Source organism: Mytilus edulis, chromosome 14 (genome assembly GCF_963676685.1).
Source record: "Mytilus edulis chromosome 14, xbMytEdul2.2, whole genome shotgun sequence".
NCBI lineage: Eukaryota > Metazoa > Mollusca > Bivalvia > Mytilida > Mytilidae > Mytilus > Mytilus edulis.
The window spans coordinates 21,884,361-21,903,220 of NC_092357.1; the positions used below are offsets into that span (position 1 = coordinate 21,884,361).

At 32.3% G+C, this 18,860-nt stretch overlaps 1 protein-coding gene across 4 annotated transcripts in view; it reads left to right on the forward strand.

Annotated features, from left to right (window-relative positions):
- The window catches only part of LOC139503827 (sphingomyelin synthase-related protein 1-like), a 54,385-nt gene extending 38,198 nt beyond the window's left edge, over positions 1-16,187 (forward strand). For 3 of the 4 annotated variants that reach the window (XM_071293760.1, XM_071293759.1, XM_071293762.1), the window contains exons 2-5: positions 4,827-5,476; positions 8,185-8,302; positions 10,995-11,145; positions 13,885-16,187. In XM_071293760.1, the coding sequence (XP_071149861.1) occupies positions 4,848-5,476; positions 8,185-8,302; positions 10,995-11,145; positions 13,885-14,249 (1,263 nt within the window). In that variant the 5' untranslated portion in view covers positions 4,827-4,847 and the 3' untranslated portion in view covers positions 14,250-16,187. Of the gene's footprint in view, positions 1-4,308; positions 4,553-4,826; positions 5,477-8,184; positions 8,303-10,994; positions 11,146-13,884 lie in introns of those variants that run through there. The other variant, XM_071293761.1, reaches the window with a different exon arrangement.
- The last annotated feature ends 2,673 nt before the right edge of the window (positions 16,188-18,860 follow it).

Below are 18,860 nucleotides of genomic sequence, written 5' to 3' on the forward strand. Positions count from 1 at the left end.
CAATTTTATTTAAAAATTTATAGGTTGCCGTGGAAAAAAGTTTCAATAAATAATCCGATTTCCAATTTATCCACAACTTTAACAATTGTTCTTATTCATAGTTAAATCCCATATTACCCCAGGAACGAATGGTATGCAAAGACTTTTACAAACCATATGTTGATTGTGTAGTTTATCATTAAACAGAAAGATAAAACAATACACCCCGTGGGTAAATTGAGGGAAAACAATACACCCAGTGGGTAAATTGAGGGATTAAACATAGAAACAGCCTCGATTAACGTTGATAAAATGTGACACTACATGTATTACTTATTTTGCCTTCAGTTATTGGGTAATATTGATTTTATTGATTACTAAACCATATGGTCCTCTGAAACACGTTGAAGAACGTTATTTTTCTAAGTGACCAAATTATGCAAGATCCATTACTTTCCTATTATCGAAATCTAAGTAGAGTTTTAAATCTTTGAGTAAACAAAGTAAATTATATACTGTGAACTTGGCATACAATGGTAACCCTTCACCTAACCTAACTGTACTTCACACTTTCATTATTAGAATCAATATAAGGTATACGATGACGGATAATTACAAGTTAAACATTGGCATATTTAAATCCCTGTCTTTAGTGATTCTGAAATAGATTTCTCGTGTTTCTTTAAGAATGTTTGATTCGATGATTAAGGAGTTAAACAGAAAGCCAAACTGTTTTTGTTTAGGATTTTCTTAAGTGTCTGCAAATCTGTCGTGATATTTGAAGCATAGTCTAATGCAAACTTGAGGGTATAGATGGGGTTTACAGAATACAGAATAATTGGCAAAATGTGCAGTATAAAAGGGCAAAAAGCATAAAGAATAGATAGGTCAAAAAGTAGAGAATTGAAAATAATGGTGCGCTTGAATATAGAGAATAGAGGTAAAATTTTAGAAAATATAGAAGAAACGTCTAAAAATTGAAGAATACAGAAATGAAAGACCTCCCATATAGACTTTCATACTTGACTTAAATAAATATGCCCCAATTTAAAGATTTCGGATCTAATGGTGACTCCCATATCTAAATATTGACTTGTTTAAGGCTGATGGTTACTAGTTAAAGGCGGGAAATACCACGGAAACATTCAAAATTCACATGTCGAAAAGAACTTACATAGCAAAGGTAAAAACAAAACCATACAAATGATGAGAAAAAAAAAACAAGTCAACAAAACACAACATAGAAAACTTAAGACTAAAGCAAATGAATACCCCAAACATGGAGGTGATCTCAGGTGCTCTGAAAGTGTAGGCGATCGTAAGTCTTCATAGCTGTGCAGACTGGTGTACATTTCTTAGCCAGTCATAACACCATGACTGAACATAGACTTAAATAACTCTTCTTAACCAAGCCAACACTCAATCCTTACCTCTTAGTCTCAGTGCAGACTAAAATAACACTTGCTTGGGATCGCTTTGTCTTTATGTGATATGAACGTTACTTATTTCCTCTTTTTTTGAAAAGTTCAAATAAGAAAATCAACTAGCATCCAATTTGCGCCCCCTTATAAAATTATCGAAAATAAGGAAACTAACTCCAATTCGAATGATTAAAGGTTATCACATCGAAACCATCTCTTCAGAATCTAAATTCAATATTAAGCAAATAGTTGATAGTGAGAAAGAATTATAAAAAGAAACAAACATTTCAATTGACATCTTTTTTTGAGTTCTATGATAGCGACCCTTTTCATCTAATTATCAATTTGTAAAGCAGCAAATTTAAAGAAGTGTAGTGTCGTGGATTTTTTTTTAACTCTTTTTTACAAATAACTAATGACTGTTTATTTCATTTTCAAATATATTTTTCTATCATTTCAATTTTAATTATGGGCTTTAAAGACTGGAATTCCTTTATGTCTCTACAATTAGTAGTTTTATCTAAACGGTCTGAGTTGTGTGGAAAATTCTTGACATTCATTTACCAAGATATTGGTTTACCGTTTTTCGTTCAAATAAAAGGGACATAAACTTTACGCTATAATCAGTAATCAAATAGTTCAAGTTTGTAATTATTTATCAGTTTGTTTAGAAAACTTCATCGTTATTGTAAAACGTAGAACACCTATGACCGGACTATTGGAACAGTGCAATGAAATTAGTTTGTAAACCACATTTTAGCATTTCAATTGTTTTAATGTATATTTAAGTTTTGCATTTATTTTATTATTCTAGACTTTGTCGTAAATTCAGGCATAAGTGTTTTACACGGATGATGTGTCATAATCTTGGACAAAGGTCTTAAATGCATTTACTCTATTTATTTCATTATTTAATTCTCTGTGACAGTTTGGACTATAATTTACAAATACGTGTCGGACACTAATTACTCTTTTAATCTATTGTTATTTCTAATTTGTCATCTGTTAATCTGCTTAATCCTTTAATTGCTTGTGCTTATATATATTGTTATTGTTTTTGTGGAAAAACTATTAACAACCATTTTCATTTTGAACAATGTATAGCAAAAACGTCATTTTGCTATAAGTGCAGAAATTTTGGACATTACGCCAGAATGTGTGATTTTCACAGACAACCGGACGTGAAAGTAGTCAAAGTTAAATCGAAATCAAAGTTACGCCGCGACGCAGAAAGGATGAGGATATTCAAAGAAAACAAAGCTATGTCAATTTTTCCTTGTGCGGAACTTACCACTATTGAACTGATGGATTTCTTTCCCGCCTTTAATTATGATAGAGAATTCATTGATAGCGTTACACTCAGGCACGACCGAGTGCATTCAGAGAGAGTGAAGTTTGAAATCAAAAGTGTTCATTACGAAAAGAAATTCAAAGAGCTGAAACAAGAGCATAACAGTGTGGTTCGCAATTTAGAAAAATTTAAAAAACAAGGTGCAGATGATAAAAAAGAAATGGAAATATTACGAAAAAGCATTACTAATCTTAAAGAGGCTAATCTTCGGATTTACAATCAAAGAATTGAGGCAATCGACCAGCAATATCAATTACAGCGCGACAAAGAACGTATGTTGAATCGAATCACAACACTAGAAGACGAACTGGACAATATTCGGAAAAATACAAGAGAAGATAATCATCCAAACCAAAACTATCGTTACAGAGGACGCTACAATCACAGAAGAAACTTTCGGAACAATTTCAGATGAATATGATATTAAGACCCGGGTCGTGTCTTCAGGGGCCGCGGGAATATATGACCGGACTATTGGAACAGTGCAATGAAATTAGTTTGTAAACCACATTTTAGCATTTCAATTGTTTTAATGTATATTTAAGTTTTGCATTTATTTTATTATTCTAGACTTTGTCGTAAATTCAGGCATAAGTGTTTTACACGGATGATGTGTCATAATCTTGGACAAAGGTTTTAAATGCATTTACTCTATTTATTTCATTATTTAATTCTCTGTGACAGTTTGGACTATAATTTACAAATACGTGTCGGACACTAATTACTCTTTTAATCTATTGTTATTTCTAATTTGTCATCTGTTAATCTGCTTAATCCTTTAATTGCTTGTGCTTATATATATTGTTATTGTTTGTATGTTACTTTACATTTAGTTTGGAGTTTGTTGTTCGGTCTTACCGGACTGCTAATATAAAAGTTTAAGGAGCGAATCTTCCTTCTTGATTTACATTTAGTCGAATAGCCATTTAACCCGGCTATACACCTTTCAATCTACCATGCAGAGCAAGGACCGATAACTCTGCATGGAAGGTTGTCCCCGCGATCTCCCAACGCACGGTCAATGGTTAAGTGGCAATGTGGACGGTCAAGAGTTTTAAAAGTGTCTATGTTTAATGTGAATATGAACGTATCGTTGTTTTTACTTGCACCGAAATACAACCTTCCTTTACAATGTAGGTATAGCACAATGCGAGAAAATGAACAGTGCGGAAAAAATAGCAGTGCAAAGAAACAAAACACAGGATGAAGAAAATAGCATAGACCATTATTAACAATTTTGATAAACCCGATTAAAACTTAGTAATATAATTTCATGTCTTGTGAACTATATGTACCTATCAAAATTTACCGTTGAAACACAAAACAAAAATTCACAATTTATCTGCTGTTTCCATTCAATCGTATACTTTTTGTTACCCTTTTAAATTTGTGTTTTGGTTCTATAATATCAACCTTTGCCATTGCTTGTATTGTATTGGGCCAAAATAGCGGTGAAAGCGGGTTTTCTACTTGAATTACTCCCAAACGATTCAGCCGAATAGGAGTGTCTATTTCAATGATATAAACATAGTTTTTAACCCGATTATCAGATACAAAACTCTTTAATCTATGACGAATACAATTCAGTGAGAAGATTTTATATAATACTAATAAACGGAATTGTTTGACCAAAATATCCGATTAATAGTTTAAATTATTTTGTCCTAGTTATTGACATGATACAATTGCTTATAATTACTGGAAGTAAAGTACATGTTTGCTATTTTTGCTTCACAACGTAGAAATTTCGACGTTGACGCTAGCCTAAATTTTGACTGTTCAACACTGTTTTTTAAACAGGGTAACTATAGTATTGTTTACTGGTTAAATTGACCATATATGTCTTACTTCAATTGGTGGAAGTATTTAACATGTGGATTTTGTTTGTAGTAATTTGTAAAAAAAATAATTAATTATTGTAACTTTGTTATTGGTAGCTCTTTAATGTCCCTTGGTTGTGTGTTAGTGGGAATTTTATTAACACGTTGCTTTAAGTTTGCAGTATACATATAAATTAAAAACAAGCCTTGTTTGTAACGAGCCTAGACTCTCATTTTGTTGTTCTTATTTTTCAGTCGCTGCAATAGGTTTTTGAAATGGACACGGAACTCTGGACCATAAAAGACGTAGGTGCATACCTTGACGAAAATGATTTCAAACAATACAGGAAGCTGTTTTGTGAAGAAAATAAAATTGACGGAAGAGTGTTTCTATCGCTGACTGAAAAGGATCTCAAGCAAGCACCTCTACAAATCTTGCCATTTGGAGATTTAAGAAGACTTTGCTTTCTTATTGAAAATCTAAGAGAGGAAAAACGCAATCGTGACCAGAAAACAAGTGATTCTCCATTTAAACAGACCTATTCGACTTTCAATAATTACATCCATTCGGAACAATCTTCAACACGGTCTGGATTATCTTCCCCTTCCGGTGGAATTTCGATAACCGATTCTGATGACGATTCTTTTCAGATCAGAAAGAAACTGAAATTGGACCGACGAAAATTTGCACTATCTGTTTTATATATATTCTGTTCTCATTTTTTCTCGGGTTTTGCTGTGACGTATGCACAGGAACATTTACCAGATAAAAAGAAATATCCGCCATTACCAGATATAATTCTAGACAATTTGCCGTTTATACCATGGGCTTATCGAGTGACAGAAGGAGCTATTTTTTTCCTTATTATAATGGGACTTATAATGTTGTTTTTCCATAAATACAGGTAATTTTTTTATAATAATGCATTTGATATTTAGTTTTAACATATATATTTATAGTGGATTGGGAAACAAGTAATTGTAATTTATATTATTCCTTTTCCACTTTGCCGGTACAAGTGCTACCTTGTAGCGGCACTAATCTGCTCTTTTTTGATATCTACAAGTGTGTCTTTTACGTGCAAGATATATTGCTCTCTCTCTGACCTAGGGCCAACCATTTATCATCCTCTTCCGACCGACTATCACCGTTTCTCGCAAATGATGTCAATGGAGAGCTGAACATTCAGTCCCTGAAATTTTCTCCATGGAACGGGAATCGAACCATGAACCTTTGTGTTAGTACTCCAATGCGCTTACCATTCAACCACGGCTCTCTTTTCGCATAATTCGGATATCTACAATACTCGACTGTGATTGGTCTGTTAGTTACTACTGGTTTAGTTAGTTTAAACAATATTTTATTCAAATAAATTGAATTACTGGTTTACACTTCCGAATAGACCCTTAAGATGATGTAGTCGAACTACATTTGTAACACATGTAAATAACTACATTACATGACTTTTTGTATATTTCATTATAAAACGTAATTTTGATTGGCTAAAGGCAATCTGAAATTAGCCTTCATTTTGGCAAAAGGAATTGTAACTTTCATGATCGCACGTGCTTAAGCCTTTCACAATAAAGTGCACAGATATATGAATGAGAAACTTGATAGAAAACGTGTTTTCATGATCCTGTGACCGTGCGCACATTTTTAGAATGAAGATCTTATGTGTTTTATACAAAATGTAGTTTGGTCAACGTTCATAACATTATCCGAAGGATGACTTAAACTTTACCTCGTTATTATTTCCTCAAAAACCTCGGCCTCAAATATTCGGGGAGGTAGTATCGGAAGTGGAATGAATGGGTCAATAAAGTGTAACCATGGAAAAGAAGGAGAACATTTCCGGAAAAGCGCTATTAGATTATCACTCTCTTTGAATTTTTCGAATAACTAAGGATTTTCTTATCCCAGGCATAGATTACCTTAGACGTTTTTGGCAGAACTTTTTAGAATTTTGGATCCTCAATGCTTCAACTTTGTACTTGTTTGGCTTTATATTTTTTTTGATATGGGCGTCACTGATGAGTTTTATGTGAACGAGACGCGCGTCTGGCGTACTAGAATGTAGTCCTGGTGCCTTTGATAGCTGTTAGGGCATATACTAATATTGGACTTAACGGAGTTTAAACGAATTTACAAATATACTACGATGATCTTAATCAGCGACAATTTATGTAAATTACACTGTTTGGGTTTCACTTTGAAGTACTGTTAGCGGCGTTAAAAGTCTGAAATGGTGACATGTTTTCTGTTGACTGTTACCTTGTGAGCTAATCTAAAACATGTACAACGCAAATCCAACGCTGTTGAACGTTAAGCGGCTATCAATCAATCAGTTAATATATTAGCAGTGAAGATATTGAAAAGTACATTGAAGAGATATACTCAAATCCAAGGGATTTCAGCTTGTTAACTGTTCAAATATCTTATTGTGAAACACAAGTAGAAAGTTTGAAACCACTGTCCTAGTTTTTATAGTCAGGTTAAAGTTTATACAGTTTAAAACAAACATTCAATTTAAAGATTGTACACCATTGAAAAGGAATAAAATTTGTTTGTATAATATAATCTGACAAACAACTACGGAGAGAATCTCGGATTTCTTATTTAAACATGAGATAGAAAGAAAATACTTCAAGTGAAATTCTTGACCTCGATTATTTACTGATATCGGGTTACGTTGAAAATTAAAGAGACGCTTTTCTTTTATAATCGTTATGCACATGTCATTTCTCCTATTGCGCACTTGGGTGCAAGATGTAGGACTTGTTTCGTAAAGATGATTCTTTTTTTAAACATTATATCATACATTCTGGCACGCCACGCTATTTTAGGAATCTTTTAAAAGAATATAGCTTTGACAGATTTAAATGTACTAAGTTCAAATTCAGGGATGACAGTGCTGATAGAGTTTCCAATGAACATACAGAAATTGAATGAAATAACTCCATTTAGTGTATAAAACGTCAAAGAAATTAACCCCCAAAAGGAAAATGAATAAGTATAAAAGAAAAAGAAAATAAATTAAATTAAGAAAATAAAAAATTCTATTAAATAAAAACTTTATACCAATGGCATGAATGACTTTGTTTGTCCAGTTTTCCTTTGTATCAAGACGACAATTCAAAAAGAAAAATCATTGGATTAAGGTGGTGCATAACACTACAGGGAGATAACTCTGTAAAATCAGCTTAACGTTTTAATTACGCTGTGTTGTTAAGGGAATATTAAGCTTCTCAATGATCAACATTGATGTTTTTTCAAATTGCTATATAACCAGTGTAATTTTTCTGTCTAAACGGTTGGTTCAAAAAAATTTATATTTTAGTATTTTTGTTAAAGGGTCAAAGTAAATACTTTGGCAAAATTTTATGAAAATTAAACGAGCCAAATTAATTTTAGTGAAAGTGTTGGGTACCACCTTAAGCTTTTTAAAATTCATATTGATTTCATTGATATACTGATAATTATTGTAAATGTTGACGATATAAACTTGCATTAACTTATAATTTTACTACATGTTATATAAATATATATTGTAATGGATAAAATATATCCTTGGCGTGACACAATGATTTAACATTTCATTCTATTTTGTAGGTTTCTAGTGATTCAGCGAGTAATGATTATAGCTGCCACAATCTACCTTCTACGATCCTTCTGTGTTATGTCTACAGCCATACCAATGCCACAGAAAGAATACAACTGTAATCGTATTGTAAGTATCGTCTGAATCTTTACTCAATTGGCAATCCTCGGTAAATCTGAAGGTACGGAATCTGCCGAGTTGTGACGAATGAATCTTAACTCAGCCGGCAACCCTCGGATTACTCCGATAACCCTCTTTCTGAGGTTACGGAATCGGCCGAGTTGTGACGAATGAATCTTTACTCAATCGGCAATCCTCGGGTTAAACCGCTACTCTCCTTCTGAAGGTACGGAATCGGCCGAGTTGTGACGAATGAATCTATGTACTGGTAAAAAAGGTGGTATTTGTTATAAACGCCGCTCGTCATTGATTGTCTTTTTGTTATTTTGTTATGCAATGTAAAATTTTTGATGTTGATGGTAGAACTAGATAGTTAAGTTTGTTCCTTTTTTGTTGTTGACTCGAGGTCGTTTTGATCCAGGTATAATTTATTGCCAAGACAAATAGCTTTTGTTGTTGACCTGGGATCGTTTTGATCCAGGTATATTGCCAAGACACATAGCTTTTGTTGTTGACTCGAGGTTGTTTTGATCCAGGTAAATTGCAGAGACACATACATGTAGCTTTTGTTGTTGACTCGGGGTTGTATTAATCCAGGTAAATTGTAGAGAAACATAGCTTTTGTTGTTGACCCGGGGTTGTTTGATCAAAGTAAATTGCCAAGACACACAGCTTTTGTTGTTGACTCGGGGTTGTATTGATCAAAGTAAATTGCTTAGACACATAGCTTTTGTGTAAACCATTTGTTGTCCTCTAGACGTCATACTTTGAAGTTGGTAAAAGGCTCACCAGAGCTTACCGATGCGGATTTTTGGGACAGAGAGCCCGCCCCCTTTTTGTTGGAAACTTTTGATTGATTATTTAGGGTATCACTGATGCTTGACTTGAGCGACTTCTGTCTTATGATAGTCTTAACCCCCAAACCTTAATAAAAATATCTGGATCCACCACTGGCAAATGTGAATATGTTTTATAAGATACCGAATCAAAATAAAGTTTTCTATATCTAATATTTTGTATTGTGCTGTCTCTTTGACAGTTGCTTCTAATCATCTTTCACTTTATTCATATATGATTTAAATATTTTTTTCAATACAGATTAATATTTTTAAACTGTGTGATTTATTGCCATGTAAAAATGTACTTTAAAAAAAATGTTTTTATCTGATTATTAAAATTATAAACTATAACTTTAACGTTTAGTCACGTTTCAATTCATTAAAAATAGGTTTAGGCGTAACCCGAATAATCCAGATGTTATATTTCACTCCCTTCGATCGCTACATCAAGTTGCACTCTGGAGGACAATGACCCTAAAGACCGCTGAAATTATTCGAGTTAGTTTAGGCGTTCCTGTTGAGTGTCCAAATATAAAATAAAAATCGGACAAATAAAAGTATATGAATGAAATGTATTCAACAAGAGGAAAATTAATGTACTTTTACCATAATACTAAACATATTAGAATAAATGACCCCATCCCTCCAATCCATTTGCACTACTATTTTACAGATGGGAAGTGAAGGTATAACACGCAATATTCGTTTTGTGCTGTGCGGTTTCATATACAAATTCTAACATTCAAATTTGAACTGATATAAAATAAAGATTACGTACACTACTTCAAATTCATGTTCAGGGAATATTGCGATATAATAAATACTAAAAAAGAATAAATAAACGATTGTAAAAGAACCTTTCTCACGTCTTTGGTTATAGTTGGTACCTGTATTAATTGTTCTCCAAGTCTGCCAGAAGACTTTGTAAAAGAATTGTTACATTCTTTTCTAGAATAGTTCTACCCTTGTACAGTTATAGGATATTAGAAAAGTAAAAAAATAAAATTATGTAAGATAAGTTTGTCTCCATTCAATGGTCGAATTAAGCAAATTGAAATCTTTAAATTAGAAAAGCGCTAAATAACACAATCGCAAATACGAATAGCTTTCAAAACATAAATTAGAATAGTAAGTCGAGGAAGTAAAGTTCGTTACTTTTTGTTACTAGGTTTTTCCTGAATGACATATTTGAGATAAAAGAATCAAATAGTAGATAAACACAAATCTGGTATTTTTCACATTGAAGGTTAAAAGTCAACATAAACATGATCTTAAATCTAAAAATCAAACCGTTATATACATTGTGATTTGGTTTTATTTCATAAATAGTTACCATGGTTACTAAGAAGTATAAATAGAATATATTTTCTTTGAAACAATTATACTTGTTTATTAGAGTGCAGTTGCGGATTTAAGGGAGATATTGTTCCAGGAGTTATAACTCCCTTTTTGTGACGATCAATGCTTTTGAATGGGAACAAGTGGTTGGACCTCATCCTCCCTTTATCCTGGGTTAGAACTCCCGATTTTAAAAATGTTAAGATCCGCCCCTGCAGGGTAAAATATTTGAAATGCAACATTACTGTATCAGTACGGGGAAGTTAAAAACCTCGACTTTCGATGAGGTTACTATGAATATAAATACTAGGTACATGATTATCAAAAACTGTTTAAAAAAAAAAACTGTCAGAATATGTTCTAAATATCAAAGAATCAATCGTCATATTACCAAAAAACAACACTAACAACCGAAAACAAACAAACCGGCAAACAAAAAAAGCAAATCAGAAAAGCAATATCCTAGTAGATGTATCTTTATTTAATGAATGACCCATACACAAGTGATTTCTAATCCATTTCAGGAAGTGAAAGATAGCTGGGAGAGACTGTCACGTGTCGTACGGTTCTATGCAGCCATTGGTTTAAAGTCGAACGGAATAAAGACGTGTGGAGACTATGTGTTCAGTGGTCATACTGTTATAATGACTTTACTTGTGCTCAGTATTAATGAATGTAAGTAATATAAAAGATCAAGGTTGTTAAGTGGTCATACTGTCATAATGACTTTGCTTATGCTTAGTGTTAATGAATGTAAGGAATCTAAAGGTCAAGGTTGTTCAGTAGTCATACTGTCATAATGACTTTACTTATGCTTAGTGTTAATGAATGTAAGAAATCTAAAGGTCAAGGTTGTTCAGTGGTCATACTGTCATAGTGACTTTACTTATGCTCAGTATAAATGAATGTAAGTAATATAAATGATCAAGGTTGTTCATATGTCATACTGTCATAATGACTTTACTTATACTTAGTGTTAATGAATGTAAGTAATCTAAAGGTCAAGGTTGTTCAGTGGCCATCCTGTCATAATGACTTTACTTCTGCTTAGTGTTAGTGAATGTAAGTAATCTAAACGTCAAGGTTGTTCACTGGTCATACTGTCATAATGACTTTACTTATGCATAGTGTTAATGAATGTAAGTAATCTAAAGGTCAAGGTTGTTCAGTAGTCATACTGTCATAATGACTTTACTTATGCTTAGTGTTAAAGAATGTAAGTAATCTAAAGGTCAAGGTTGTTCAGTAGTCATACTGTCATATGACTTTACTTAGGCTTAGTGTTAATGAATGTAAGTAATCTAAAGGTCAAGATTGTTCAGTAGTCATACTGTCATAATGACTTTACTTTTGCTTAGTGTTAATGAATTTAAGTAATCTAAAGGTCAAGGTTGTTCAGTAGTCATACTGTCATAATGACTTTACTTATGCTTAGTGTTAATGAATGTAAGTAATCTAAAGGTCAAGGTTGTTCAGTAGTCATACTGTCATAATGACTTTACTAATGCTTAGTGTTAATGAATGTAAGTAATCTAAAGGTCAAGGTTGTTCAGTAGTCATACTGTCATAATGACTTTACTTATGCTTAGTGTTAATGAATTTCAGTAATCTTAAGGTCAAGGTTGTTCAGTGGTCATACTGTCATAATGACTTTACTTGTGCTCAGTATCAATGCATGTAAGGTATCAAAAGGTCAAGGTTGTTTAGTAGTCATACTGTCATAATGACTTTACTTATGCTTAGTGTTAATGAATGTAAGTAATCTTAAGGTCAAGGTTGTTCAGTATTCATACTGTTAAAATGACTTTACTTATGCTTAGTATCAATGAAGTTAAGTAATCTTAAGGTCAAAGTTTAGTGGTTATACTGCTGTAATGACTTTACTTGTGCTTAGTATTAATAAATGTTAGTAATCTGAAGGTCAAGGTTGTTATGTAGTCGTACTATTATAATGACCTTACTTGTGCTTAGTATTAATGAATGTAAGTAATCTATTTTAAAAGGTGAAGGTTGGTCACCGTCAGTTGTCATACTGTTATAATGACTTTACTTGTGCTCTGTATTAATGAATGTAAGTTATTTAAAAAATCAAGGTCAAACATTTTATTGATATAAAATCCAAAATAAAATAATGACAAATACAAGACATATTGATTGATTGATTGCTAATGTTTAACGCATTTACAGCACAATTGGCTTTATCGTTATGTCAAGTTTCATTAGTGAAGGAATCGAGAATACCCGGAAAGAACCCCCCTCCCTTGAAGTTTAATTGTTGCTCCCTTATAGTATCACTGGAATACATGTATATGTCTCCTTGATATATCGTATTGAAAAATATACGGGGCTGATAATTTTTTAAGCTAGACGCGCGTTCTGTCTACTTTAGACTCGCCAGTGATGCTCGAATTACAAAGTTATAAGGCCAAATAAAGAAAAAAGCTGGAGAACATTGAAAACTCAAATTTCCAAATGGTTTTTCCAAATATAGCTGACTTATATACCTATAAGGTTCACCAAACAAAGATAATACATAAAAAAAGCATTTAATTATTGGTTAATGCTTAACTTTAGGCAGTAATATAAGTATACCACATGAAGCTATATATATGATGTATTATTGATGGTATTAATACTTATAGCATTATTTATACATTACATTTTGTAAATATTTATCTTTGTACGTCTGGGTCACAATCTAAATATGTCTACCAGTTAGGACATCTTCATATTAATGTCAATATTTCGTTATCACAAATACAAGTCTGAGGTACAACGTGAAAAGACGCTGATAAGATAATAAGAGAGTATGACCGATATCTTCATGAATTTTAACGGTCACCTAATTTTAAAAGTCGCCATTTTATAATGTAAAGAACTATAATTGATAATTCTATGGTTCAAGGAGTGGGAGGTAGAGAAGGGGTTTGCCCACCCCCCTGACTCACCACAATAATGAAATGATTGATGTCAGAATTATCAAGGATCAGAAATGTGATATTTAAACAATAAAACTACACTTAATATTTTGTAACCAAAAATTTTAATACGTTCATGGCATGAGTAGAAACTAAATGATTAATATGAAGCACATCGTTTACCTTTGATTGCAGTTATATTAAAATATAAACGAAAAGAACCAAGCCGCGGCGACTAATTACACACAAAAAACAAATACGGACAAAAATACGCGTTAAAGTATGATATTTTTAAAATAACTTCATTGTTATCAATTTCTGCTTCGCACTCAGAAAATGAGCGTTTGGGGATATGTGTTCAGAACCACAGTTGTACATTTTTCGAACTTTTAGTAGTATAATTCAATCTTTACATTTTACGACACTCATTTATCAATTATATTGGCTTTATTAATTACAATGATTATAAGTAATATATTTATGATTTTTTTTTCAGATACTCCTCGCAGTATGATTTGTTTACATACACTTAACTGGATAGTTGGTATTTTCGGAGTATTTTTCATTCTTCTAGGACATGGACATTATACACTGGACATACTATTGGCATTCTTCATTTCATCTAAACTTTTCTCATACCATCACACTATAGCAATCAATATGTCACTAATATCACGTGACACATATCGTATGAAGAAGTGTTTCCCAGTGCTATATTATTTTGAGCAAGACACGGACGGACATATTCCGAACGAGTACGAATGGCCGTTACCGAAGGTAAAGAAGGTCGAATCATTTTACAGTGATGTCAAATTTAGTTTTGGAAGTTATTTCAGTTCAAAATCGAAACAAGATGTGTAGTTTTAGCTGCTTGTTAAGGACATTACGGTTATATTTATAAAAACAGGATGGGATCAAATTTGTTAAATAAATATCCATGCAGCTTTATAAGGAACAACGGGAAGATCTATAATCCCAAAGCATAAATAAAGCTCTACACGTGCTATATGTCGAAGACAGGCGTACATGTACATGGACTTCAGAGAAATATCAGCGAAGACAAACAAATTTAATAACTTTAGAATCTAGTATCAAAAGCGTCGAAAGACTGAGTAGCTGAAACATATTAAACGAGGAAACAGCGAGTATTGATATTAAGGATCCTCAGTTTGATGAACCTGAAAATGTACACAAATGTAGTGCTTTGAGATTATATTCTATCATTGGATTAGATGATTGCATTTTATTTTGTGAAATAAGTCACGACAACACGTGTATTATAAAAACGCACGACAACACGTGTGATTTCACAACTCACAACATTGCGTGTCATGCCAAAACTCAGCATGTCTGTTTATCAAACTTATTAGAAATATCAGAAAATACATGTATAAGCCGTTTAAATACATTAAAACATTCCATGTTTAGTAGAATTTTTACAGAATTCTGGAAGTTTCCTTTTTCTCCTGGTGGTCACTGTTAAATTGCTGGTCCTCAATACATTTCTATTGCAAAATACAAATACTGCAGGCGTGGGTCCTTTGTAAAATTATGGTACCATTTCGAGAACTCTGATCTTTCACTACTCCATTCCAGAGTAGGTTTGAACGACCATCTATAGTCCGTAATTTTAACGGACGTTTTTGTTGAACTTGATTATGTTAAAATTAAATAAACATAAAATATGCATAATTTAATTTTAGTAACTAAAAATACAATGAAATTAATATGTTGATTTATAATAATCAAATAATTATTTTAAATTTATTTTTAAACACTATGTGTTTTGTACCGTTTGAACCGTCTTTTGATTGGTTAATTGATTTGCCTGATTAGATAGAGGCTTTACGTTAGTTTAGTTGGACCAAAAACATATGTACCTGTATTTCAGTTCCTTCTTCTTACCCTGAACTGTGAAGCCTATCATTACTACCCCGAATTGTGAAGACTACCATAAAATGTGAAGCCCACCCTAATATGTGAAGTCTATCTGAAATGTTAAGCCTATCCTTACTCATGTTATGTAAATCTTTGGTTTGGCACCGTGAACGTCAAGTCATTTTTGTGTACATTCCTACATATTGCATTTTTGTTTTGGCCAAGGAAAGTTCAAATATACGTACAGGTTTTTTTTATCGGTTTATGAATTATTGATGATAAATAAATATTTTTATTTGGTCTACATATATGTATATTATGTCAAATTATGTTTCGTATTGTGTTTTCTACCTCGCACCTAAATGCAATTGTGTGTTATAAATGACAGGAGATGTTACTGTTATGTTTGTTAAAGCATTCCAAATGGAATAAGTATAAAATTTAAAGTGAACCTTTCTAGTTTTGTTAATAAACCCAAGTGGAATTCAATTATACATTATGGTCAAAATGAAAAATGAATATCACGAAAAAACGACTTCTTTCGGTAGTCTTTTTTTCGGCAGCCTTTTTTAAATTAAGTTAGGATTTCGTTTGACTGAACTTTTTTTTCTTGAAAAATATATATTTCTAATATTTTTTGTATTATATACAAATACAAATACGTTCAATATTTAAGATTTTGTTACAAAGGCATTTTTTTTAAAAGCGAGCTTTGCTAAAATCTATTTAAAGACCATATATATAATTATGTGAATGCACATTTAAATTTGTAATGCATGTGTGCAAGCCAGCGCAATCATTATTTATTATCGTTCATAATCAATGGTTTTGACAATCATCTTCGTGCTATTTTAGTTATTTATGTTATAGATTATTTATTAATCAAACAAATATTTTATTAATAAAACACTTTTCAGTTTGTATTGTGTTTATGATTATGGCCCAAGTAGGGGTATTATCTTTTCCGGTTTATGGTCCGTTCGTTCGTCCGTCTGTCCAGCTTCAGGTTTAATGTTTTGGTCAAGGTAGTTTTTGATGAATTTAAAATCCAATCAATTTGAAATTAAGTCCACATATTCTTTATGATAAATTAAGATCTTTCTAATTTTAATGAAATCTTTTTACCCAAATTCCACGGTCCACTAAACATAAAGAATTATAGTGCAGAGGGGAGTCGTGTACTACGTACAAATTCGTTTTTCAAATAATTTACACTGGCTTAATTTGTGTCAACCAGTTTTAATTGTTTATGAGTCTTATGTGTAGACGAATTTCGCGTCTAGTGGTACTAAAAACGTGAGACTATTTTCGTAACAAAAAAAAAAAAGACTTACGAAAAATCATGTGAGTTCAGTGTATTAACGAAAATATTTTGGTAAAAGACAGACGAAAGATGCCAAATGGATAGCCGGATTCATAAGTCGAAAACGAACAGTGCCATTGCAATAAACAAAAACGACCAAACGACAAATAAAACTCCATGTTACACAGAAAGAAAACCACTAAAGACCCCCCCCCCCCCCCTAAAAAAAGAAAAAAATAAAGAGAAAGAAAACAACCCCAAAAGACCATGAATGATATCACATGTTTTTGCTCCACAACTTGCACCCGTTGCGTTGCTCATATAGGTACAAAGCTGGTTTAAGATTTTAACATCGTCACGTGATGATGTGTTTGTCATAGATCCGGAACCTGACAAGTGGATGTTTTCAGATAATTGAATCATTTGTGTATTCTCCACCTTATTGATACTTGAATATTGTATTTGTATTTATTATGTCCACCTTGGGGCATTATGTTTTTAGGGATGTGCGTTTGATCTCCCGTCCCTATGTCCGTTCGTTCTTCCGTCGGTATCACGCCAGGTTGAATTTTTTTTTGGGTCTTAATGTTAAAGTTTTTGGTCAAGATAATTTTTGGTGAAGTTGAATTCGAATCAACTTAAAACTTCCAATGTAGTACACATGTTTGGTATGATAAGATCTTTCTTATTTCAATGCCAAATTCGAGTTTTGACTCCAATTTCACGGTGCACTGAACTTAGAAAATGTGCGAGTGGGGCATCCGTGTACTATGGACACATTCTTGTTTTTAATATACCAGTCGGTACAATTTAGAGCTTATCATATTCGCTTTTCGTTTTTTTAATTCTTGGTATTACACCGTACTATATTGACCTCTGCTAGTCCTCATTTTTACATATTTACTAAACAGTGCGGTTGACGGCTTGACATATTCTATATACATCTTTGCATTGTTGGAGACCGTATATTGACCCCTAATTATATGTGTCATTGTCCTGTTGTTGTATTGACATGTACCCTATATCTAAATCATATTACATGAAACTGATACGATACACCCACCGACTTGTACGCCTTACATTTCTTAAATACTTCGTACAGTTATATGAAACTTTAAATCTTAAAAAAAAGTTTAACATGTTTTATATACTAAAAATGGTTAAGTTTTACTGTAAAACAAGAGTACGCAAACCTCCTTATGACCGACGTTCGTTTTGTTTAATATTAAAAATGCCATCATCTGGATGCGCAAATATGTCGCAAAATTGGGAGGTATGTGGCATAAGAATACATAGAAAGAATAGCCACATCTCATGATGTTCAGCCATAATGATTGTTCGACACTCTCTTCTAAATATTTTGTTATTTTATCACACCATGCCAGAATTTAGCCTAGTATATTTACATTGTTGGTCTTAAAAAAAAGTGACAGAACTAATTCCGCTTCAAATATAAATCTAAACGCATCAAGAGGTCATTAAAAAACATTTGTGAACATCAATTGTTTTCGATTTTGGCTGTTAAGGTGGTACCCAACACTACAGGGAGATAACTCTGTAAAATCAGCAGAACGTTTTAATGACGTAGTGTTCATAAGGGAATAAGCTTCGCAATGATCAAAATAAGTGTTTTTCAAACTGCTATATAACCAGTGTAATTTTTCTTACAAAACGGTTGGTTCAACTTTTTTGAAATTTTTATATTTATGTCAAAAGGTCAAAGTAAATACCTTGTCAAAATTTTAATAACATTAAACGAGCCAAAATACTTTTGGTTAAAGTGTTAGGCGTGCATGCGTTTATAAATTGTGAAGACAATCTGTGCGAAGCATGGACTATTCATTTACATTGCTGATTTCTTGTTAATCCTCGCCTCAAAATGCATAAAGTCAAACACCTATTTTATAGCGGTACTGATCCTTTGGGAAACAAAATGACTCCTCTAAATGCACATGATGGTCATTTTTCAATAATTAGAAAAATGCAGTTAGTAATGCAATCAGTACAATGAAGGGTAGACAATCCCCTATGATTTATATTCATTTAAAGTCAATGCAGTATGCAATTTTGTCAGCTAAAACATATATATTTTTATATACTTGTACATATATGCCTAATGTTCATTTTAAGTCGATTCAGAATGAAATTCTGAAAGCTCACACATTTATATACTAAATATATTGAACAAAACATAAAAGATGTAAGATGATAAAATGATAAAATGATCAATGTTGTATTCTATAATTATGCAAAAGTGATATACAATCAAAGTTCGTCAGTATGTATTAAAT